The following is a 25,391-nucleotide window of genomic DNA, read 5'->3' as shown; positions in this document are numbered from 1 at the left end:
ATAAATCGCTGACCAAGAAAATTTTTCATCAGCTGGGAAACTTTATTTTCTGCGAAATCAGAACGGATTTCCTTTCAGATCGATGCTACAGTCCGTTAGACGGAATCTTTTTTTTTCCTTTCGTGAATTTTCGTGCCCTTTCCGGGCTTTGCGCAGAACCAATTTGGCTTGATCAGGTTCGTTATGCTTTGGATGAGAAATGTTTCTTGAACTGGCAAGCCTTAATGCTCAGAAATTAGCAGGCATTTCAATGTAGCCTTGTGGTGCGAACGAGTGGTTAACAAAAGGGTGGCGTACGGCGCAAGTTCGAAGGAAGGAAGCAGAGAAAGAGACAGGAAAGAGTGAACAGTTCCAACTGCTTATTTCTTCAGAACAACACGGCACGCAAAATGCATACGCGCCCGTGTGCACAAGATCACCTACCCTCTGTGAACGCTGTTACGCAAGTGTCACAAGTACCAGCAAAACGGCTACCTCATGCACAAAAGTACAAGCACCAAGCACTACACACGCGCAAGCACCACTCGTATGCGCAAAACAGAGTACCATTGCATAGATCGTAATGTAGAACCAACCACTGCTTCAAGTATCCATTTCATTCGTATGACTATTCATCTGCAAGGTCATTTACGAGGTCACCCCACGAGGTCCAAGGTCACCCCGCCATTGTGGTCTAGTGGTTGTGGCACTCGACTGCTGACCCGAAGGTCGCGGGATCGAATCCTGGCTGTTTCGGCTGCATTTTCGATGAAGGCGAAAATGTTTGAGGCCCGTGTACTTAGATTTAGGTGTACGTTAAAGAACCCCAGGTGGTCGAAATTTCCGGAGCCCTCCACTACGGCGTCTCTCATAATCATGTCGTGGTTTTGGGACGTTAAACCGCAGTTATTATTCTTATCATCATGATGAGGTGCTCATCCTTACCAGCCTCCCTGTGCGACAGATTTTGAAAAAACTTTTCCTGTTCTTCTGGAATTGTACAGTGTATTATGTTATCCTTTGTATGCTTGTCTTGCTAGGCTTGTGCGATTATAGTCGCTGAGTGAATGCATCACTACGTCATAATATTTGTGATAATATGCATTATAATGCATATTATAATAATATAATGCATTATAATCCATTATAATAAATAATATGAAAGAAAAAAAAGTACCTGGATAGCCAAGTGGTTAGGACGCTCGCCTTCGGGTAGGGAGTACACGGGTTCGAATCCCACCGCCTCATCAGAAATTTTTTCGCCATGATTGTCTCTTTCTTTATATCGCTCTTTCTGTCTCTCTGTTTCTCTCACTTCCTTTCTTTCTCTCTGTACTCGTTCTCTCCTCTCACTCATCAAAGTTTTTACAGGACACGCCGGGCAAATCGGCGGACGTGTGGTGGGAGCGAGGCAGAAGTTGAAAAGGACGCAGCGAGCGCGTACCGGTTCATGATGATGATAATTACTGTTCGCACTACCCGGCGCAACGAAAATCTTAAATAGCCCCGCCCTTAAAAACAACAAACACACAGAATAGCACAACAGATGAAGAAACATAACATTTTTACAACGCTGCAAGTGCTTAGCAACTTTTTCCCTTCCGTGAATCCTCGTCCCCTTTGCGACCTTTCTACAGACCCGATATGAAAGAAGTGGTGTTCACAACGGTTGCTTCCTGCTATGAATAACTTTACCGTGCAGATGCAAGTGAATTCTGCGCCCTGGCCATTGGTGCTTATGGAATACCGAAACAGAAATATGGTTCACCCTGCATATATGCTATTGAAAATCGAACTCCCTTGGTGTGACATTTCTCACACAAGAGTCACCGAAGCATGCGTTTTTGAATTGCAGTGCTCGCCCGGCAGTATGCTGTAACGAAGCTTATGGGCAGCGTTCCATAGTGTTCCATAATTAAAGCTGCTGGTTGCGCAGCGCAGAAATAATACAGGCATGATTGATGAAACATATTCTTACTGTCGCCAGCATTCAGCCTACATAGAACATACCCAGTTTTAAGATAGATTCCCAGGTAATATAAACCTACTAATTTGCATAGACAAAGCCATCCAACGATAGATTTGGCACATAGGTCTCGGTTCACCATAACCAGTACAACTCTCACCTGCTCAAACGTCTACCTCCCCCTCTTTTATTTGTTAGGCTCTCACCATCAGATTCCACCCTAAGGTAATCCTCTATTATATTAAAATTAAGGGTTCGTTGTTTCAGCATTTATCACAGCTTCATGGCGTGTATCGCAACCCTTCGTTGAAAGTTCTTTTTATTCGAATAGAATTTTTCACTTAGTGCCCTTTCTCGTAGTTCAAGTAAGTACGCAGGCGGTCTTGGTAGAGCCCACAGCGGCTCTTGACACACCACTTCCTAAAAAAAAAGAAATGCTAGAAAAATAACGCCTCCAGAAGCATTACTTACAGATTCGTGACCCTAATGAAGTTGTAATTAATGTAGCGAAGAGCTCGAAGGGCACGCTTTAAATGTCGACGCCCCACGCGTTGCGATGAGCGCGCGCCTCTACAGGGCGTGGTCGCTCGTGCGCGCGCTTATCTCGTGATGGCGGTGTTTTGTACGTCTTGTGCTCTCACCGCAAGTTCGCGTTGAAGTTACAGAGAGCGCGAAGGTCACTTCGCTCACTGCAGCGGCCACTTTTGCGAAAAGAGCGCGCTGCTAACACACAAATAAGTTACAATTGTGACAGTTCACGCTCATCCTGGGCATACTTATGCGTTCGTTTCGTGCGTCTTCCTTTGTGTTTGAGCAGCGCGCTTTAACTGTCGAGCTGTGACAGTTGTTAGTTCGCGCTCATCTTGTGTATGTTCTTTCCGTGCGTCCTTCCTGCTTGAGCAGCGCGTTGCAAGTTCCGAGCTGCTTGCCGTTATTCGCGTGACAATACAATTTGATGCTGTAGCATTCATTCCTTGGCCCTTGTGGCGAAACAATGAACAACAAACGCTCAACTACGACTGTGAAGACAAGTTTCACTTTCGTGTTATATCGATTCCTATGACAGAGGGATCAGCCATGTTTTATTAAAGCATGTGAGTCAGGGACATCAGCGTGGAAAAAAAAGTATGTGTGGCCCCCAATATTTACTCGTCATATTGCTAGCACAGGTGACTAATCCTGAATATTGTTCTGTACTTCTGGCTAATAGGAATCAGTATAAGTGAACGGAATCAGAGGCAATGGTAACGCATCTATCTCACATTTGTCACTAAATCTCCACACAACTTATATTCCAGGCTTAGCGATACCGCATCAGCTTTCGATATTGCCACGCCCACTTCTTGTCTTGTTTTGATGTATTCGGGTTTCACCGGCAGGGACGGTTATCAATGCTCGACGCTGTCCGCGAAACAGTGTTCGAGATGCTTCGCGATTGCAGTAGATCGTTTTGTTAAGATTGCGCCCCGCACGGGAATGTTGCAGCTTTGTCCAGAGATAACGCCGCCACCAGCGATATTGCTGGAAAGTTCGATGTCCGCGAAGCAGTGTTCGAGAAGCTTCGCGATTGTAGTAGATCGCTGATAACTGTCCCTGCCGGTCAAACCCGAATACACCAAACAAGACAAGAAGTGGGCATGGCAATATCTACACTGTTACACATAGAAAAATATTTGTTTATTCTCTTAGAGTACCAGCAAAAGAGTGAGCAAAACACTGCTCATTTTCTGCAGCTTGAGAATGTTCTCATCCTGCAATATGAAAAGTAGCATTACAAACATATCACTGCTAACCCCAAATAACTAATGATTTATTGAAGAATCATTCATAACGGATATACCCTTAAAGATGTGCATAGATTTTACGGATAATGTCGAAATGAATGAAAGCAATTATAAGTCCAAGTGTTACAATTACAAGTGAAATTACACACAGCTTCACGTGTTATGTCTTCTTTCGTAAGACACTCAATGTGTACATTCTCTTCAGTACTTAGGAAATCAGTAGAAGTAATTCAGTAGTTAGGAAATCGTTTTCTTTTTCATCACTTGTTGTCCGTAGCCACTTCTTACAGCCGCACGCTTCCACTATTCCTGATGTGTGCCATAGGAATGACATGCTTTTAAAATCCAGGACTTTCGTTTCTTCGCACGGTTAGGGTAGAAGAGTTATATAAAAAAATATTTATGCTAAACATACGGAACATTTTTCAAAGTGTTGATCGGGGAGTGAGATCACATATCGTTCGCGTGACTCAAAGGATCTCGTCCGTGCGCTGTCTTAAAGTTGCACAACATTTGTTCTCTACATAATTTTTCTTTTCTTCCCCAAGGTGCTCGTATACTGGAGTGTCTTTTCGAAGCACTTTCCTTTTGCAGAGTGGCTACAGAGTTCTTTAGGTAATACGCTGACGTTTAAACACGTGCTGTGACTATCTGTTACGTCAAGATTTAGCGTCCCTGAACAGTTCTGGTGGGTGGCGTAGAGGTGCAGTCGCAGACGCATTCGCCAGCAGTTGTTTTAGCTGGCTTTAAAGTGGGTATAGCACTGGGCTTCTTTGAGGTCGCAACCGTGGCGGGAGGCACGGTTGTCTGCTTCGGAGGTGGTTTATTGACACATACGCCTTGAATGCAAACCTAAAGAAAAACAACAGAAAGCTCTTGCTTGTGCTCTTACAGATAATGTATACACACACTTTCGCTACACTCACACCAACAGCCCGAAAGACATCGGTGAAACAACTACGCCACGTATGGTAATCTAACTTAGAAGCATGGGCGACTGCAGGGGGGGGGGGAGCAAAAGGGGCACTTGCCCCCATAAAGGCACAAGAGTACTTGCCCCCCACCCAAGCCACACCAGCGCCCCCCCCCCCAACCAACCAACCAAGCGACGATGAAACATGGCTTGTAACCCCTCCCCCCCAAGGCAAAATCCTGCCGACGCCCATGCTCAGAAGAATGACCCAATTATGGAATGCAAGCTGTGGATACAATTGAGCGAAAAATTTTCGTCGCAGCCTCATATTGAATAAGCCCTAAACTCTCTCACTAACTGGTTGTCACGTCTTATAAAGTGGAAAGTCGAAGGTCATACGAAAGTAAAAATAAAAATCGATGGAAGCCTTGTACGAAAAGCATGACACAATTAAATATTTGCAGCTTTCGACACAAGGGCACAGAGGACGCTCCAGGTGCAGACGGCGTTCCCGGTCGACAGGGTGCTCTCGGTCGACAGGGCGCTCCCGGTCCACAGGGCGCTCCAGTTCCTCGTCCACGGCCAGGGGGCGTTCCAGCTACCAATGTAACCGAGGCGGAGGAGGACTGCACGTCAAGTTCCAGCCGACTTGGGCTGATCGTGTCCGTGGAGACGTCACCGGAAAACAGGTAACGCAGGGTTTGCCGCCAGAGCATGAAAACGACAGGCTTGCGCAATTAGAACGCGAAAACGAGATGATGAGGAATACGATAGCAAAACTCATGGCAGAAATGGCCGAGATTAGGAGAGGCAAGGGAGAGCTCTCTAGCTTGGCAGACAAGCAAATAGCTGAGTCGGTACCGACGGAGATACCCGTGGTGGCCGCCTGTGACGCGGAGAGGCCCGCCAAAAAGAGGGCCATTGGTGGAGAGCAGGAGACAATGGCGAGCAGAGCAAAGTCAGAGATTCGCGAGATGCTCTCTTCTCTGAGCGAGAGCGTGAAGCAGATGAATGAAACGGTCTCCCACCTCCAGTGCAGCATGCTAACCATGGAAGAGAGGTACCATCAGCGCTTTTGCAAAATAGAATCGTTTCTAGAAAATGTGGCAATGGGCCCGCGGCCGCTCCAGGCAATGGCCTCAGCCGGTGAGAACGTGAGGGCTTTCGAGATGGTCAGTGAACCAATTCAGCAACAGCCACAGGATGGCCAAGCAAACTAATTGTTTTAGAATATGGCAATGGAACTGCAGGGGGTTTCTCCACAAGAGGTTCCCCTTGCAGCAATTTATTCGCACACAAGAGGAGAAACCACACGTGGTACTCCTGCAAGAAACACTAACCGAAAGTGTAGGTCTACCTGGCTACCGATCTGTTGCAAAGCACGATGAAGGAAGAGGCGTCGGTGTCTTGATAAGCAAGAGGCTGACACATATCACCCACGACCTGCAAGTGGCTTCAAGTAAAATCGAATACATAATGATAGAAATCATTCCTGGACCCGTGAGTAGGGGGAGCATCTTCATCTTGAATGTCTACAGCAGCCCAAAAGACTTGAGGCAGCGCTTTAAGACCCTCGTCTCCAGGGCATCACAGCTCGCCAGAGACTCCCCGCTGGTCATTGCTGGCGACTTTAATGCTCCCTATCACACCTGGGGCTATCCATATGATACACACAAGGGGGAGGATCTCTGGAGAGAGGCGCTCAACCGGGACCTGATGCTTCTCACCGACCCGTCATTCCCCACTAGATGTGGTACGTCGGCTAGCAGGGACACTACTCCTGACTTGACCTTCGTCAGAGGAGCGGCGGCAGCTAAGTGGGTCAACCTCAACATAGACCTGGGTAGTGACCACTACATCCTGCCCTAGCGAAAATTCTCATATGACACGTATGCCTCGTATCCAATAATCTCGTATGAACACATATGAATCATATGTGTTCTCATATGATCATACGAGATTATTGGATATGCGTCATACGTGTCATATGAGATTTTTCGATAGGGTGGCCACGACCTTGCAGGTAGAGCAGAGAAAACTGCGCAAGTTTATGGTCACCGATTGGGACAAATTTCGCAAGATTAGGGAGGATTATGTGGAAGACGAGGAGAAGCCCGATCTCGAACGCTGGACCGACCAGATTGCACGAGATGTCAAGGCTGCCACCAAGGAAGTTAGCACGGACCTCCCGGTCGAGAAGATGGATAGCAGACTAGCACATCTGATCGAGGCCAAGAGGTCCCTCCTGTCCAGATGGAAGGGGCAGCGTCTCAACAGAAGGCTTCGCAAGAAGATTGCCGAAGTCAACAAAACAATAGAGGAGCATTGCAAGGTCCTTTCCAGGCAGCAGTGGGACGATGTCTGTAATTCCATCGATGGTCAAATGCGCCGTGCCGGGCCCTGGAACCTCCTCAAGCACTTGCTAGATGAGACAAATACCAAGTCGAATCAACGAAGCACGCTGGGACGCATTTTGCACGCAGCCAGACAGGAATCCACGGACGATGAAGTTATACAGACGCTTGTGAGCAAGTACCTACAGGTGGATTCCAGCCCGATGGATGATCGTCCCCTCAAGGATTATGAGGGCGTTGAGAACCCAGAGTTGGACGCAGAGTTTGGAGTTGAAGAAGTCAGGCAAGCCCTACACGACCTAAATGGCAAATCGGCACCCGGTCCAGACAAGATCACTAACAAGGCCCTAAGGAACCTGGATGACAAATCAATAGAGCACCTCACTGAGTTCATCAACATGTCATGGAGCAACGGAAATGTTCCAGCACTATGGAAGAAGGCCACCGTCATCCTTATTCCCAAGCCTGGAAAGCCACCCAGTCTCGACAATCTTAGGCCCATCTCGCTCACTTCGTGTGTGGGCAAGGTAGCCGAGCACGCAATCCTGAACAGGCTCTCCCGATACTTGGAAGACAATGACGTCTATCCCCACCACATGATAGGCTTCAGACCTGGGCTTTCTACTCAAGATGCCATGAAGCTAATCAAGAATCAGATCATTGATCGCAACACGAGGGACACGAGAGCCATTCTTGGCCTTGACTTGGAGAAGGCTTTCGACAACATCCTACGCTCCTATGTTTTGGGAACGATCTCGAGCCTTGGTCTGGGCAAGAACTTTTATGACTACACGAGATCCTTTTTGGCGGGCAGAGAAGCCACCCTCAAAGTGGGAGACCTCGTTTCAGACTTTGTTAAACTTGGTTCTAAAGGTACGCCACAGGGGTCGGTCATATCCCCGACCCTCTTTAACCTCGCCATGATTGGTCTGTCCAAAAAACTCTCGGAGGTCGACGGCATTAATCATACTATATATGCAGACGACGTCACCATATGGTGCACCGGGGGCAGCGATGGCCATTTGGAAACTGCGCTTCAAGATGCCATCGAGGTCACAGAAAGCTACCTCAGACCTACTGGACTCCGATGCTCACCGCGGAAATCAGAGCTGCTACTTTACAGCCCCAAGCGCAGGGGCCCTAAACCGAAATGTTGGAGGCCTGTAGAGGACATCGACATCACTCTAAGGACAAGTGAGGGTGGTATCATTCCCAGGGTGGACACCCTCCGCGTTCTGGGTATGATGATTGAGTCAAACGGTTCAAATAACCAGACTGTACTGAAGCTTACAAGGAAAACAGACAACGCCCTGAGGTTGATAAGAAGGGTTGCTAACCGGCAGCAAGGACTATGCGAGGACAACCTCATCAGGTTGGTGCATGCTTTCGTGATGTGTCACGTCACCTACGTAGCGGCAATGCACAACTGGCAGAGGTCGGAGCGGGACAAATTGAACACGTTGATAAGAAAAGCGGTGAAGAGAGCCCTCGGGCTTCCCATGTATACGTGCTCGGAGAGGCTGCTTCACCTCGGCGTGCACAACACGCTGGAAGAGATAGCTGAGTCACAAGAGAGGGCGCAGTTCACGAGACTTTCTACCACCAGTGCCGGGAGAAACATCCTGAAAGAGCTTGGAGTTCACCCGACAGAAATCGATACCCGCTACTGCAGCGTTCCTCGAGAACAAAGAGAGCGTATTACCGTGGCACCCATACCTCGGAATGTTCACCCTGAATACAATGTAGGCAGACGACGGGCTAGGGCTAAAGCCCTCCTGGAGAGTGCCCATGCACATGCCCGGAGTTGCTGTTTCGTTGACGCTGCACGGTACCCAAACGGAAAAGCATTCGTTGCAGTCACTGTTGATCAAGATGGCATTATTACAAACTCCTCGTCGGTCCGGACCACAACGGCTGAGGTTGCCGAACAGGTCGCAATAGCCTTGGCCCTGCTAGACGACGGGAGAACAACAATATACAGTGACTCGAGATCAGCAGTTCGAGCATTCGGTAGGGGCACCATCTCAGAATCAGCCTTGCGGATCCTGCGAAATAAGGAGGTACAACAACACACAATCGTCTGGTTCCCAGCTCACATGGGACAGATCAAGGGCGCTCCGTCCAACCTCAACGAGAAGGCCCATAGAGCTGCGCGAGGAGTCGTCGACCGCGTAGCTACTGAACGGCATGACGATGAGGTTGTTGACAGCAAAGATCCCCCAACGACGTACAATGAACTTTGCAAGAACTTTTATCTGAGGAGGCGAAAGTATCCGCCACCGCACAGTAAACTGAACAGGCCTCAGGCATTGACGCTCAGACTCCTGCAGGTCGGGGCATATCCCAGTCCCGCACTCTTGCACAAAATTTACCCAGAAATTCAGACGTCAAACACGTGCGCGCTTTGCTCAGACTTTGCCAGCTTAGATCATATGCTCTGGCGGTGCCCTGCGTTACGGGTTCAAAACGTTACATCGTCAAAGTGGGATGCTGCGCTACGCAGTACGGATTTCAGGACGCAGCTATGGGCAGTCCAACGGGCCCACGACGTGGCGGACAGGTTAGGCCTATCTGTCCCGACGTGGGAGCGGCCCGCTACGTGCTAGTTCACGCCCCGACGGACCTAAATAAAGTTTTTCCATACATACATTGCTTAAGAAATTCATGCTTACTAAATAAATGTTTTGGCAGAGTCACCTTATCCTAGAACCAAAAGGTGGTGCAGAGAAATTTCTCAGCATTGCATCAAGAAGCTGTGACTCGCTCTTTCTCTAATTCCCACTTACCCTACCGTATAGCGTGTAGGAGACGTCTTCGGGTTTTTATAGACCGAGAGCCTGTTAAATAAACTGTAAGGGAAAGTTCTGTTTATCTTATTACTCCCAATATCCTTTTTCCCTGAGCACCACCCATTGTCTCGCACGTCGTAGCCTTTCTAGCGTCTGTGCAATAAAGCGCAACTAACGAATCCATGCAGGGGGTACATAGAGGCTCATGCATGTTATTGTTTGTGCCCTCGCGTCCTTTCTGTCACTCAAAATAAACGGCATGCGATCGAAAGCAGTTCCAAATACCAGTGCTGCCCATACCTTCTTTGCAGCACACGCTGTGTAGTCAAGTGCGTTGACAAGCTTGTAGTATCTCATTCGTTGGTAGTAGTTGTATCCGCTTGCTGTCATCAATTGTAGTTTGTAGTACATGCACTGAACCTTGCATGTTTTCTCGATAACCTTCATATACGCGAGAAAAAGAAAAGAAAGTCAACTCATAAATATAAGTGAGAGGGTCTCATATCAGAAGGTGTCTATCGTGAAAAAAAAAAAAACGCCGAAGTTTGCACTAAGTCGAGCAAGGCTTGAAACAGCGACGCTGGACGATTCTGAAGTCTAATCGGGTTGTTTTAGGTTGTTGCTAGGCCTTAGCTAGGTGGTGCTAGGTTGTTTCTAGATTGCTTCTCAGCGCAGAGTGGTTCAAGCGAAAGCACACGGAGTCAAAGACTCGACACGGATGTCCAAACTCCAGAGACAGAAACTCGCGATGAAACCGACCGTTCGCACCTCCCATAGATCCACGGGCGCGTCGTCGTTCGCGTAGGGCTTCCATCGCTTCGGGATCTTCTCGCAGCCGCCGTTGCTTTTCCGGTTTCCTAGTAATCTCTCGTATTACGTACCGCTGAAGCACTTCGTACAGAAGCTTCAGCGAAGCTAAAACGAGCGGCCACGGTGTTTATCCCTGGGTTGATCCCGACTGTTTATTAAAGCTTTTCTCAAAACTGATTATGTTAATTGGTGTTTCCCGCCCTTCTGTTGCCTTTTTCATTTTTAGTGGACCAGCGGTGAGTAGTGAGATCTGCCTAATATCTGTGGTACATACCCGTTCATGATGACGATAGTTTTATGTACACACCAAAGTTTTTACGGCCGGCTTAAAGAGCTTAACTGGTAAAAGAAATGATTCAGGCAGACCCAACTTCTACTGGCATCTACTCAAAGCAAGGACATTTCTGGCGTGATTGCGTTATTCATTAATGATGCGCGTATGCATATTTAAAGTGTGGTTTAACGCGGCAGCAATATTACGAAATAGCGGCAAACTCTATTGGGCACGACGAGAAAGATATGTTAGACATTTATTTAAGGAATTGGAGGAAGGGTTATGTCACGTATTCGGGTGGTTGCGGGTGATGGATTCAGACAGGACTCTTAACGGCAAAACACAATTAATGAGCACACGCACGACACTCTATAGGATACACAAAGAATATACCAAACAAATACCAAAAGAGACTGCAAATTCCAACTAGAGCTACACACAAAACACACTACAAACTAAACTGTCCCAAAAAAGAAAAAGTCAGGTGGCTCTATAGCGCTCTAGCCTTGTGCTGCTTATGCCTCGGGCCAACCTTACTTGGTACCGTTGATGCGTTTCCCGTCGATGTCCGGGATCGGTCGCGTCGTGTCCTAGTCGGTGACCTCGACCTTCTTGACGACCACTGCCGTCCTTGCCGCTGTCGAATCGTCGTCCGTCATCGTCATCGCATGACGTCGTCGCTGACGTGGCGGAGGCCTCCGAGGTTAGGCCTAGCGGCGGTCGCTGATGCCCGGTGCTAAGAGCCGACGTGGCCCACCGGGGACTGTCTTCGGCGGCTTGCTTCGAAGGGGGCTTGCGCCAGGAACGTCGGTGATGGCTGCGCGCGGTTGCTGCATCCCGAGCAGCCTCACTCGAACCGGGTCGAGGTCTCCGGCCACGTCTCAGGACGTCCGCGTCACAGGCTGCCGAGTCGCACTCCTGCCGCTCCCGTCGCCAGTGCGCTTGCTGGCGGGACAACCTTCTCCTGGCAAGTCCACGTAGACAATCCCAGAGCGTGGTTCCTTGCGTCCCCTTCACAGCTCGGGTCACGTGCCGCCTCGGGCTTCTCCACCTCATGGTGCGCGCGCTCGCGCTGTTTCGAACGTTTCAAAAATTTCGTCGTCGTCTTCTTGCGAAGGGCTCTTACTCATGACAGGTTATCTTGTAGCCTCTATTGCTGGAGTCGTTCGTCCAGGGGTCTACTGACCTTGACCGTCCACTGGACTTGATCCAAGAGCGGGAGTTGCACCCCCGGATAAGACATGGCAAGTTGTGCCATACACTTCTCTGTACTAGTTATTTAAGTGAAGCTTGCATTGCCTCACAAGTGTCGTGGCGTTGTAGATGTGACCACAAAAAAAAAAGAAGAAAAAAACCGCGAATGCAAATAAAGGCGACCTTCGAATGTGCGCTGGTCACATCTGCACTTGCATACACCGTTATCCGATAATCAATGCTCTCTCGATCGTGCATGGACTTGTCGGTGATCAGCCATTTCTGAGATGACAATTTGATATTTCATCTTGGCCACTTGTCATTCCACGTTGTCACATTTCATTGTTGAATGGATATGAAAGCATGACCGTCGTTGTGGCCCGTAGTAATTGAAGTGTTGTGCTGCTAAACCATGACCAAGAATTGAGGACATTGACGTAGTTGAGAAAGCTGCCACCAGATGCCACTACAGAATTTAAAATTGGTGAAGCGTGAAGCGCACCAGTGGTGAAGCGAATTCATTGAGGCATTGAAGCACCCTCTTCGTCTCGCTCTCCCGCACACGCTCCCTAGCGTCGTATTCAAAAACTTTGTCAGCACCGCGAGCTGTTCCGACACACCCCGATACAATGTGGGATCAATGTGGGCTTTGGAAACAACAAGAATAAGGGCGACAAAAACGACCGAGGAAGTTACATGGCTTTAATTACATAATGAAGTAGCATATTAATTCAAAGAGCGCTTCTCAGCCAATCTAAAGCCGGGAGTCATCTTTGAAACGTCTTCTCTGAGCTTTGCAATCGAAGTTGAAAGAGGCCGAAATGCGTCTAAATTGAGGCAGCTCTCATAGGCTGTGTGGTAAAATCTTCAAATTGCGTGGGAAGATAGGCGCTTTTTGCCACGTTATTAAAACTACGCCTAAAATATTCTAGTGGTTCCCTAGTATCTCAAACCGGGAGTCGTTTTCAATATCATATTTCGTTCGTAAGATGTGTTTTTTTTTTGCGTGCTTCCCATCCAGTTACGGCGGCGCGTCCGGCCGCCGCCGAGAGGTTGCGCGACATGTACATGTCCCGAAATCCTGAGGATGCACGTGGATGAAGGTCCAATTCACGGCATGAAGGCAGGAAAGAGTTAGGAGGAAGCATTCCACAATTCAATAACAAGAAAGAAAGAAAGAAAGAAAGAAAGAAAGAAAGAAAGAAAGAAAGAAAGAAAGAAAGAAAGAAAGAAAGAAAGAAAGAAAGAAAGAAAGAAAGAAAGAAAGAAAGAAAGAAAGAAAGAAAGAAAGAAAGAAAGAAAGAAAGAAAGAAAGAAAGAAAGAAAGAAAGAAAGAAAGAGAAGTAGCACGTCAGGCACGCACACGCCAAGTTTCGCTTGTCCCTGTTTTCCCGGATGGTGCAAGGACTCCTGGATCTTACAGTTTCGCATCACATCTCTCTCTCTGTCTCTCTCTCTACAGTTCTGCCGATATAACTTAGCTAAATCCCTTGGATTCCTAATGCACCGCCACGAGACGTGGCAGACAGTCTTCCCATGGTCTGAGGCAAGCCACTTATGATTGCAGACGCTACAAGAGCTGCCAAACGAATCACTGACGAAACTATTCTAGAAGCGGGCGTTAGTGGCGCATGCGGGCGAGCAGCGACTTAAGTTACGAAAGGAGCGCCCCCGTATCGGATCATACTACACATAATATATCCGTAATCTCCCTGAGGAGTACTAAAACACGGTAAACACCTGCAGGAAACAAGTATACGTTGAACTTGAAATGAGAAGAAGAAACGGTTATTTGCATTCCCAAATAATGGAAACAGGGAACCATATAGCGTGCGCACGAGGGGGACAAAAGACCCCCCCCCCCTTTGTATCCTTTGTCACCTGAAGGGGGCGCCAAGTCCCTCTCATACCGTTGTTCAGTCGGACCTGTCCTGTTATCCTTTAAGGCGCAAGGTTATCGCCATGTAGGTTTTTGACCTTAATGGCTGCCAAGAATCACTGATGTTGCTTACTTCCCATTTTTACCTCCGGAAAGCGGTGGACGAAAGGCAGGCCATTGTGGGAAGCACTTCATCGTTTCATTTACATTTTTGCATGCACCGCGACGCTCTTTTTCTTTCGAACTCGAACGAATGAGAGGTGGGGGTGCAGCGGTGAGATTCGGCCCCACCCCCCCGCCCCTAATGGAGAACCCTGCGCGCGCCTATGCCAGGAATCAACGTCGAAGACTTCGTGGTGATCCCCGTGGCCTTCATGACCGATAAACTTTCGGAAAGAATTTTGCAAAGTTGACTTCAGCCGTGCCTAGACGAAAATAACTACCAATACTGTCTATGGGCGTGATTGCGATTTCTTGTATCTATTGACAACCCCATCGTAGTAAACAAAATAGACGCAATTTCAGTAATTGAGTCACAGCAGTATGAAACACTGAAGCCTGCTTATTGTTTTAGCCGTGTCTCTGATTGAGTTCATCCAATGGTGGAACACTACTGAAACAAGATACTGTTTGCTTGGGTGTGTAGAGCTTTGAAACCTTAAAGCTTTAGAATAGTACTAAAGGTTGCGATGATCCTTTTAGTAACGATGAAAGAAAGCTTAACAGATACGTGCGTTGCAATATGGTAAAGATAAGAGAACGCAGTGACGACAAGAAGTGACTGCGTTGTAGAAATATTTTTCTCACCGTAGCTGACTCGATGGTGGCATCTCGTTCTTGTATGGCTTCCTTGCAGAACGCCTGTAAGTCGACCACCATTCCAGGGAATACATCATCTAGCTTGTATCCTGCTTTTGAAGTTTGCCAGCAAGCAAATCCTGCCAGTCTGAAAAACAATACACTCTGGGTACCATAACGAAACAAGAAACGATTTTCCGTCTTCCAAACTGTATCGTGCATAGCTGCCAAACTGAAAGTAGTGCGGTAAGAGAGGACAGAATTGGTCAACACCCTGTATGTGCCCTTGCAAGCTTGGTTGTACTGCCATTTCGCCCTTCAATGTGCGCTGAAATTTTTACCTCGTTGTCCTGAAAAAGAAACTGTCTCTTGATCTAGGAGCCTTCAATTTACTGCCTTCACTGGTCAGCTCTGTCACCGTCTTTTTCGCAGTTCTCTCTTTCCTTACCAATTCCCTTTTCAGGGCAGCAAATCAGATATTTATATTCTGGTTTACCTTCCCACCGTTCGCAACTTACGAAGCTCTTTCTTTCTATTCATTTGACTTCCATACTGACAGCATACTGTCATTGAAACGAGAGAGAGAGAGAGAGAAAGATCCATAATGAAAAACAGAGAATTCTCAGGCGATGCAATCCGCCAACCTTATCGGCCTTAGCAAAGCCGGCTGCCAAGCCAGCATGGAGCACAAAGAAATAAAGAAAATGGAGGGGAAACCGCTATTTTTTGGCGGCCAGATAAAGTCATGCCCGCGCGCAACTACCGTCCTTGAGGCACCTGGCAGCAAAGAAAAAAATCACAGCATATCCACGGAGTGAATGATGATGAGTGGGCGAAGCTGCGGAGGTTCATCGGTAAACCGTGAATCTTCCGTGAATTCTGCCCAGTACATCATCACCGACGTGAGATCGGGCGCATAGGGGGGGGGGGGGTACTGCAGGAGAGGAGAAAGAGGGGGAAGAGTAGGAGAGGAGAGGGCGATACATATCACGTACTGTCGCAGCGCATTGTCTTTAGGGAGCCTTCATGTGTGCACGACCCCTCCGTTTTTAAGACTGGTTACACACTACTACGACGGGGACGAACGGGTGCCGCTATAAGGAGCTTCGCTCCTAAAAAAATCGAAGCTAGTTCCACCCCGAGTGAATGTTGGGCGAACTGCGGAGCATTGATTCGCCAGTGTTTACTTCGTGTTTATCTTGTGTACTCTTTTCGTGTGATTATGTGATGTTTTCTATCATTTTCTGTTCTTTTCTTTTGGTTATCTCATTTGTTTCGCGATTATCTATTTTGAGCTCTATGCTTTCCTTTCTGCTGTTTTAAAGACGATAGTCTTTCTTGGGGAACTTGAACGCAGAAAGTTTGGTCTGTCTATCTGTCTGTCACTCGATTCAGCCACCTGGCCAAAGTTGAACCACTTGCTTACCGCCCACCCATCTTGAACTGGTACGGCTGTTCATACTTGTGAACGTTGTCGATCAAAAAGTAAATATTACGCATATCTGAGGCGCAACATCACGAGGTAAGTATTAGGTGGTGTGTTCCTTTAATAGAAAATACATAGATACATAATTCTAAAGAACCTAGTTTCTTAAGCTGCGGCTGCGTTGAAAAATGCGGCTGCGCTGAAAAATACCATGCTATGCGCGCCGACGAACGCCCTCTGCCACGGAGGAAGGAAACCCTCTACACAAGCTCATGTTTCCCGATATATTGCCAGATGGCGTCCATATCTCACGCAGTGTAGAGTTACTGTACATGCTACCTTTAGGTAGCAGAGTTGCACATCTGTCTTTGAAACGCCGCTAGCAACCATGCGTTGCGGAGAAGCTGAAACCGGGTCCAATTTTTGTATTTCTCGATGGCGCCGCTGCAGCGAACTGGATTGACACTAGTCATGCACATTAAAGTAAATCACCGGTCTTCGACACGAGAAACATGTCGGCCGCTGACCCGGTAGGCATGTCGCCTGCAAAAACGGAGTAAGTCTTCGCGACATAGCCATGGTTGCTAGCCAGACCTATAGACGTCAGACTCTGCCCAGGCGGCGCTGCGAAAAACACCGCCACCAGCGCCCTCATCGCAGCCCTGGCACTAACTGGGTAGTGCAAACAGAGCCGTCCGCAAGCGAATGTGCATAGGCCACAATATATCCCTCCTCTTTCGTTGGTGTCGAGGCACCGTTTCCTGAAAATCAAGGACCTGGAAAGCTTCTTCCGCCAATCCACGCTTCAGAAATAAAGGAAACTGATCAAAGCGAACTACGAGTACAATGCAAAATAAGTTTTAGTTATTCCCGCGCGCTGCAACTCGCAAGTACAAGCGAGCATCACACGACATCGAATTCGAGGCAAGCCCTCCGACATCCGTTCTCTAGCGCCTAAATGCGTTAAAATCGGGTATATACGTAATGCCACAGCGATAAAGTACATACACGATCAATTTACTTAGCTATGCATCTTACGATCAGAGGCACAAAACTCCGTTCATCAGGGACGAATGGGCCCGGCGATTTTCGCCTTTGCAGTTGCATTCTCCGTTAATTCATCTCTCGCTTCCTGTGCATTGGACTGTTTTTTACGCATCCTCAAATGGTCTCTTGATGGTCGTCTTCCGTTTGTGTGTACTGCAAATGGGGATACGTGCGTCCACTTTCGCGGGGTACAACCAAAGGCAAAACCGTGGCCTCCGAGATAGCTACGGCAACCACGGAGGACACGGGCGAAACAAACCTGAAGGTGGTCACGACCAACATTCTGCGATTTACTTGTATGGCGCACGTGTTAGCTAGTTAGAACCAGAACTCTGAGCCTTCAAAACGTACGTCCGCGATGATGTGTTGCGACGACCAACTCGTCGCGGTGTGTGTATCACGCGTCTTCAGACTGCCTCTAGCTGCTCACTTCGTGTTACACGACAAGCACTGCGGTCAGAGCCTCTGCTGAGCTTCAGGTTACCACGGTTCTCCATCAGGGCTACGCAAAACAACAGCAGAGCAACATTATCACACTTTCTCATGCGACCGGCTGTGGAGAACGCGGGTACTTCGCTTACCGAACACGCTCGCAATATCCCATATCCAGCGCTCTCGCCTTTCTTCTTCGTACGACAACTATGGAAATCGGTAAAACTGAACGTTGTTATTCAGTTTTTTACGTCCGTGGCAATTCACAACGCAACAGTGCGTCTTTTGCGGCGTTTCTTCGTAGCGTGCGGAGGGGTCTCGTCTGCTGCGGTTTTCGCCGTCGTTCTGGCGAGTGATCCAGCAGGCACTTCACGACGGTACGGTGGCGCGTCCGACTAGCGGAGAGGAATTCACAGCTTTCGTTCTGTGTCTTAAATGCGCATACACCCGCGATATTAAGCTCAATCGTTGTTTCGCACTCGCTAGTTGCACCTGGTCCCATACCAAACTGTGCGAGGGAGTCGGTCTATGCACTACTCAATACTTCTCCGACAGGTGGCGCCACACGTCTTGGAAACTCCAGAGTCTGACGTCTATGCGCACCTCTGCTACCCAAAGTAGCATATTGGCCTCGAGGAGTTACGGAGTCGCCCTCTATCGGACGCGCCTCTATTGCGTGCTAGGCAGGATACCGCCGGCGCGCTCCCCATAGGTTTTGCTGTCGGCGCTCTACAAAAACACCTCGCGGAAGCCTTCCAGGGCATTTCTGTAAGTACTTTCGAAATGAACTGTGTTCTTTAATGCCAAAATAATCATTTTCGACGAACTGAAAGCACAAGATAGTCTACAGTCACTGTCTCTTTGCAGAAAACCGAGCACCCGCTTCACGCGGTCACCGCGTTGGAGACCCCTGAACCGGCCTCTTGCGTGAAAGGTAGTCACTCGCTGAGTGCAAACTATGTGAAATATCTCGTTAGAGTAGACTGCCTGCATAACCAAACGGAGCATAACAGAAAGAAGCCTCAAGCCAGCGATCGCACGGGTTCGCGACGACTGACGGCGCCTCTGCATGTATGAGCGTCTGCATGTATGTTCGTACTGATGGTTTCGCTTTTGCTACGAGCGCGTTTTGGCACCGCGCTGTGAACTTTAGGCCGCAAAATATGAGAACTTGTGAGTAAACAAGCAACTACTGTTGCTCGGACGCTATCAGAGCAGTTCAAAAACAATTTCCTTACAACTGCGGCTTCGGTGCGCATGGCATTGTGATCTGCCGTGCCGACGATTCAGTGCTTTTTTTTTCTTTTTCGGTCTAAATTCGGGTACGTTTCAATGTCATTTGACAAGTTGTCTCGCATTGCGTATTGATCGGTCTTCTCAGCGGGCAAATGCCGCTGCTTCTGTTTCTTTATTAAGCGCATTCGTTTCGTTTGGTGCTCACACGAAACGTGAGCAAATGCGACGCCTTTTTTTAATGCTCCTTAATTATCGTTCCGTTTGCATTCCAGTGAACTTGCCGCTCTCTGTCATCAACAAATTCACAGACCAAAGCTTCACCACTTCGAGATTGCTGGTGGAAGAAGAAACAGTCTACGAGACCGAGCATGTAGTAGCATGCGACGCCTAGGGAAAGAAATAAAATACAGTAACGTTTGCCGAACTTGTTCTGCAAACGTCGGCTGTGAACAGGACCCACATGAACTTGAAATAGCGGTGAATAAAATAGAAGTTATTGCAGCAACCAGCAGCCGCAAAACAGGATAGTAATTATTTGGCGAGTACCCCAGCAATTTTGGCAGCAGTGTCGTGTCTAACGCCAACAGGGTGGCATCTTTCCCACGTAAATCAATGAGGCTTCAAGAAAGTACATGGGGTTGGTCGGTGGGCCGATCACGGAGGCAATGCAAAATTTATGTAGCTTATGAAGCAATGTATGCCTCATCAAATGGGAAGATTGCCCGTCGGTGTCCCGCGTCGGCGGCGTCAACACGAGTGATGCAAAACATAATCGTCACGTGATGGTGTCACCATATGACGTCATCATGGCGTCACAGATCGCCAAAATAGTAGCGTCATTATGACGTCACATGATGACGTATTCACACGTCATGGTCGCTTTGCATTGCCTCCGTGATCGGTCACGGAGGCCGTGCAAAACCGCGTTAGGCACAGAACGCTTTTGGAGGGGGGCGCGGGAGAATCAGTACATCGACTGACAAGAAGAAGATGGCTTTCGCCTTCTAGTCATCTGTAACGAATGCATAAGGGACCCTGTGCGTTTTTTAATTCATCGTATCTAAACAATGACTTGCGCATCCGCAGCCGATTTTGTGGACGCTGAGCACGGGGCCGACGATCAAGAGGTCGCATTGGAGGGTTCTGAATGGCATCGCACGTGGTAAAAGGTAGCGCTTTTACCATCCTGTGGCAGATAAGCATCATTTGCCGGCGGGAAGCGCGCGCGAGCCATCGTCTCAGTGTGCGCTGTCTGCTACTCACCGAGCATCGCAGGCCCGACGCAGTAACAAAAGTCTTCGTCGCGGAAGTGCTTGTTGCACACAAGACTCGTAGCGGATGGCTACTTGCCGGTTCTTAGCTTTACAACCCATGCTTCACGCTGTTTCTTGTCCCGCGGTTACCAGTGCAGGCTGACACCGGGCTCCTTTTCGTAAGCGCGGCACTGCGGCACCGAGCGGTAGAGCCCCATGTTCGTCGCCTTCGGAGGCAGCCACTCTATTAAAATGGTTTCAATTGAGTAGAAAATGAGAGAAAACTTCCGAATTTGAACAGACTGCAGCGCATGTGGGACTTGAAACTCGTTTTAGAAGCACGCGGCAGTGCGCCACAAGCAGCCGACGCGGCCGCTGAGACCACGTGATCCTGCCAAGCACGTCACGCCGACGGTGGCGCCGGCGTTTCCAGTGGTGGGCCTCGAGGCCAATACAGTAACTCTAACGCAGCGTAGACGCAGCGCCTCCTCTATCGTTTTTACACGGCATTTGCAGCGGAGCACGCAGATACGCGGCCAATTTTTTTCTGCTGTTCGCTGCTCTGAGCGCGGTGCGTCTAACTCCTGGCGCTGGCGTTTCGGCTCCGCTTCTCTCTTCGGCAGATATGTGTCTAACTCCCGACGCCGTCATATCGGTGTCGCTTCGCTGGCTCGCAAATTAGCCCTTCGGCGACGCTGGCGTTCACGGGCAAGTGCGCGCTGGCGCTACAAACTTACAGCCTACTTGGCTTATGTGTATCAAACGTGGGAGCTCCGTGACGCCAACGCCAGACATCAGACGCTGCGTGACACCGACGTGAGACAAGAGAGGACGACAGGGCAGTCCCCTAAAATGCTGCGCGGTTAAAATTGCCGCTGCATCGGTTGCCAAGTTACGGTTCCCGTGTGTTTCCCCTTTTGCGGACGGCCAGGATGCCGATTTGCGACCACCATTCCATATCTTTTTGTCGCTTCGGCGCTCCGAAGGGAGTCTGCACTGCATGCGTCTCTGTCAAGGAAGTTTATTTTTTGTAGCGTTTGCTACACTTGCCTAGCCGGAGCCGATTTCGCGTGGGTCATCATGAGCCGTGCTGCGCATGCACGAGGATGAGTGCGGAGCCGGCATCTGACGCGCTCTCCGCCACCGCTGCGCGCGGCTCGCCGCTGCTGGTGGCGGACAGCGGGAGTAGTGGCGTCGTAGCCAGGCAGACAGACTGGCGCCGGCGCGCGCGACTCGCCGCTGCTGCTCTGCGCATTCGAGAGGGGTGACGCCGTAGCCATGGCGGCGCGCAGCTATTCGCCTTCGCTGTGTAGTCGCCGTTTGACAGTGCGCTGGTGCCGCTTGATAGCGCCTCTGACTGGCGTTTGCAGGTGGGTAACGCCATGGAGAAGGAGAGCGCAAATGCGGCTCAACGGCGCAGAAGAGCCGAGAAGCTTATGTCATCGGATCCCGAAGTAGTTGCCTGGCAATTAGCGGTTCAGCGTACGATGAATGAACAGAGGAAGGTTAAACGTGCTGCGGAGACACTGGAGGAAAGGGAGGAACGTCTAGCAAAGCGGCGTCGCCAGGATGCTGAGCGACGTGCCCGACCACCTCTGCAGCAGCAACAACAAGGCGCCGTCGATGACGTCAAGGCTCGCCGATCGACTGCGTATACTGTGAAACTTAGCGAAAGCGCCAGTGCGACTCGGACCTTCGAGGCGGACTTCGTAAACAATCCGTTTGGATACGTGTGCGACATATGTGAAAGACTATGGCACATGAAAGACTTGGCGCTGCAATGTAGTGCCATGCGTGAAACGTTGAGTTTAGTGGCGGCGCCTGAGTGGGGTGAAACCGTGGCGCGGGCTTGTACAACGTGCAAAACCTTTCTCGTTAAGCAGAACATTCCGCTCTTTAGCGTTACCAATGGGTATCGTTACCCCGCCATGCCGCCAGGTCTACCGGTTCCGAACGATGTGGCCGAATGTGTGTCATTGGAGCAGCAGTAAGCATGACAATCAAGCTAATCTTAGACAATCTGGAAAGCTCAGAATAATCAGCTGAACCTTGGCTAACGCTACGTATATTCTGGCATAGCCGAGCTAAGCCACCGCAAATTTTTTGACGTTATCTGGTCGCCCGCACGCGCCAGCTCTGAAGGGAGTGCAAGTTAGAGAGTAGTTTCCAATACAGAAGCTCTGTTCGAAAGGTAACGCGTCAACCGGGTCGCCGAGTTACTTCGGATGTGACCCTTCACCCGCATCACTTGCGGTCTTTTTACTTACGTGATGACGTATTGCATTCCACGCAAGCTGCACGCCGAGAACTGGTGGTGGTTGGGACCTTTGTCGACGTAGCTCATGAGGTTTCCGTTATCCCACAGGCAGCTCTGGGATCCCGGGTGTCCGACAGTTGGAGGGGCATCTCCATCGTGTGGCGCACCGAGGCTTTAAAACAATGGTGAGAGAAGCAAGGTATAAAAAAGCATTTAAATCGAGCGTTTATGCTTAGCTGTACGAAGCGTGCCCACTGAGGCACTACAACACGTGCCGATACTGTATCGTTAAAGGTCTATTTAGAAAGATTTTCCACGTTGTGTTATAAGCCATACTGTCATCAAGGAAAAAGTTCCCGCTTTGCGCACCTTAACACGTTTTTTCTTTGTTTTTTTTTTTTTTTTTTTTTTTTTGTAGAACAAGCTGTTAGAGAGTGCACCCGTCGGCGGATCTGGTTATACAGGGTGTTTCAATAAATGGTGTCCAACGTTCTCAAAAAATCAGGAAAATGCGATATTTGCTCGGGGCTTTCAGAATTGCTTTTTCTGTAGCGGCAGGAATCTTAAGGTAGTTAAGGACATCATTTAGGACAGTAATTAAGACAGTTACATTAATTAACTTTTAATATTAGTGGAGTTAGGTGATTGTGTCAAATGGGAGAATTGAAGTTCTTCATGCGAGGACCCCATCCGAGCTTTGAGATTTCGAAAAAAGCATCCTCTAGTAATTGTTGTGGCGTAATGAAATTCAACGAAATGCAACGGCTTTCAACAGCGAAAGCCATCGAATTCGGTTGAATTTCATTACTTCGTAATTATTACTAGACGCCGCTTTTTCCAAATTTCAATGTTGGGATGGGTTTCTGGCACGAACTTCAATTCCCCAGTTTGACACAGTCACCTAACTCCACTAATTAAAATCTTAATTAATCTAACTTTTTTAATTACAGTCCCATATATTTTCTTTAACCATCTTAAAATCCCTGCCACTACAGAAAAACCAATTCTGAAGGCAGCAATCAAATATCGCATTTTCCCGACTTTTTGAGGAGGTTGGACACATTTCTTGAAACACCCTGTATATGTCACAAGAAAGGATATCATCAGTGGAACGGTTGTGCATTGAAGGAACATGACACAATGCATACATTGTTCTCAACAATAGAACCGATAGTTTTAAGGGTAGAACTCTCTTCATCAGTGTAGTTCAAAACTTTTGACTGTGCAAATGAAGGTAGTCCCTCTCTCAGAACTGTTTGTTTAAAAAGTTTTTGCAACAAGCCAAGGTCGTCCGGCCACAAATTAGCAATACGTATAAACGGGGACATCGAAAATCATCTGAGTATGAGCAATGCTGTATTTGTGTCCTCCAGAAAGAAGAAACTGCACAGAAGGAAAGTTAGGGAGGTCAGCAAGTTTAGGACAACAGGTTTTCTACCCTACACTTGGGAACAGGATGAAAGAGAATGAAAGATGGAAAGGAAAGGGAGTGAAATACAGCATATAACACAGCGCACACACACAGTCAGTGACAGTCAGTCACTCATGCGTGGTACGCGACATCACTCATAACCGCTTGTCCAAGTCCGTTTCTTTTGAAAACCTATAGCTATCGCCTATGTCTTGAGGTGGCATTCACAAAATCTTGTTCATTTCGCAATGGAATGGCCGACAACGCTTTCTGTGATGCTTGTCGCTGCGAGGAGACACTACGGCACATTCTGGGATACGTTGAACGAACAGGAGAAAGTGCCTCAGACAGGTTGGCCGACGTTTCGATAGGAGGACCTATCTCTGTCAAAGGCGCCTTGTCATCATTGGCGTGTTAGCTTTAAGGGGTTAGTATTGACGTCATATTCAGCGGTGGCGCGTGTCGCTGTTGGTAATTGCTGCCTGGAAAGAAAAAAATCTAGAAAGCGAAAGACCCCCCCCCCCCCTTTTTCCTTTCTTTTTTTTTTTGCAGCTCCCATTATCTCTGAGATGAAGTGCCTGAGCGCCGCTGCAAACTTTCTTGAAATGTGGCAAGGGTTCCACTCTTCTGCTTTCTAGTTTTTTTCTTTCCAGGCCGCAATTCTCAACAGCGACACGCGCCACCGCTGGACATGACGTCAACACTAACCCCTTAAAGCTAACACACCAAGGATGACAAGGCGCCTAGTGAAAGATAGGTTCTCCTATCGAAACGTCGGCCAGCATGTCTGAAGCACTTTCTCCTTTTCGTTCAACCTATCCCACTCTGTCGGCTCCCATCTTGACTTTGGACAGCACATTCTGTGTCACTGACCGGGATATAATGTTCAGAGACAGTCGCTGGCGTCCGCCCTAGTGTACCTTGACAATAGACCAACGTCTGCTGAAACCATTTTTAGATGTCTTCGACAGTATAGACATCGCAACTGAAGGCAACGAAGGCCCTTCTTGTGTCGTCCTCAAAACATTGACGCTTGCAGGGTCTTTTTTTCCGCAGCATATTCAAGCACTAGCATAGCTTTGCAAAAGAACTCCTGAGTGCCACTCAAAAAGGTCTGGGTTTGATTCCGGCGCGAACCCCAAATTTTTATTATTTGCATTCATCGCAAATTACCGCTCACGGACAACGCCATTTTTTCTCTCACAACCAACGCCGCCGACACCGACACCGGCATTTCTGCGAGGCGGGCTTCTGAACGCTATCACGTTGTAATATCTCGAGTGACATCTGATTTCACTTTACTACGTTTGGCCTACATCCCGCGAACATCAATCTCGAAAAGGAAATGGTTGCCGTAATCATTTTAAAGCTTTTACGCGTTTTTATCATGAACCCAAATCTGGTTGCAAGAGCTGTTTTTGAAAACCGGTCTCACGAACACAAGAAAAGCTTGGCGAAAACTTTAACCTTCGTCCTCATTGTGAACAGCAGCACGCCTTACTAACCAAATATATTATAGTACCCTTCATCCTAACACAAAGCAGGACTGGTCTTCACGTTGACAACCTAAAAAATTGCATGCCTTATAT

General features: G+C 48.5%; 1 protein-coding gene across 2 annotated transcripts in view; it reads right to left on the bottom strand.

Annotated features, from left to right (window-relative positions):
* Positions 1-4,134: 4,134 nt before the first annotated feature.
* LOC119401736 (venom metalloproteinase antarease-like TtrivMP_A) overlaps positions 4,135-25,391 on the bottom strand; it is a 94,368-nt gene continuing 73,111 nt past the window's right edge. For both annotated transcript variants that reach the window (XM_037668679.2, XM_037668678.2), the window contains 4 exons: positions 22,402-22,563; positions 14,750-14,888; positions 10,086-10,226; positions 4,135-4,581 (listed from right to left, as the gene is read on the bottom strand). In XM_037668679.2, the coding sequence (XP_037524607.2) occupies positions 4,396-4,581; positions 10,086-10,226; positions 14,750-14,888; positions 22,402-22,563 (628 nt within the window). In that variant the 3' untranslated portion in view covers positions 4,135-4,395. The remainder of the gene's footprint in view (positions 4,582-10,085; positions 10,227-14,749; positions 14,889-22,401; positions 22,564-25,391) is intronic.

This window comes from Rhipicephalus sanguineus, chromosome 8 (assembly GCF_013339695.2).
Source record: "Rhipicephalus sanguineus isolate Rsan-2018 chromosome 8, BIME_Rsan_1.4, whole genome shotgun sequence".
NCBI classification, from domain to species: domain Eukaryota; kingdom Metazoa; phylum Arthropoda; class Arachnida; order Ixodida; family Ixodidae; genus Rhipicephalus; species Rhipicephalus sanguineus.
This window is presented reverse-complemented; position numbering and strand designations above follow the sequence as displayed.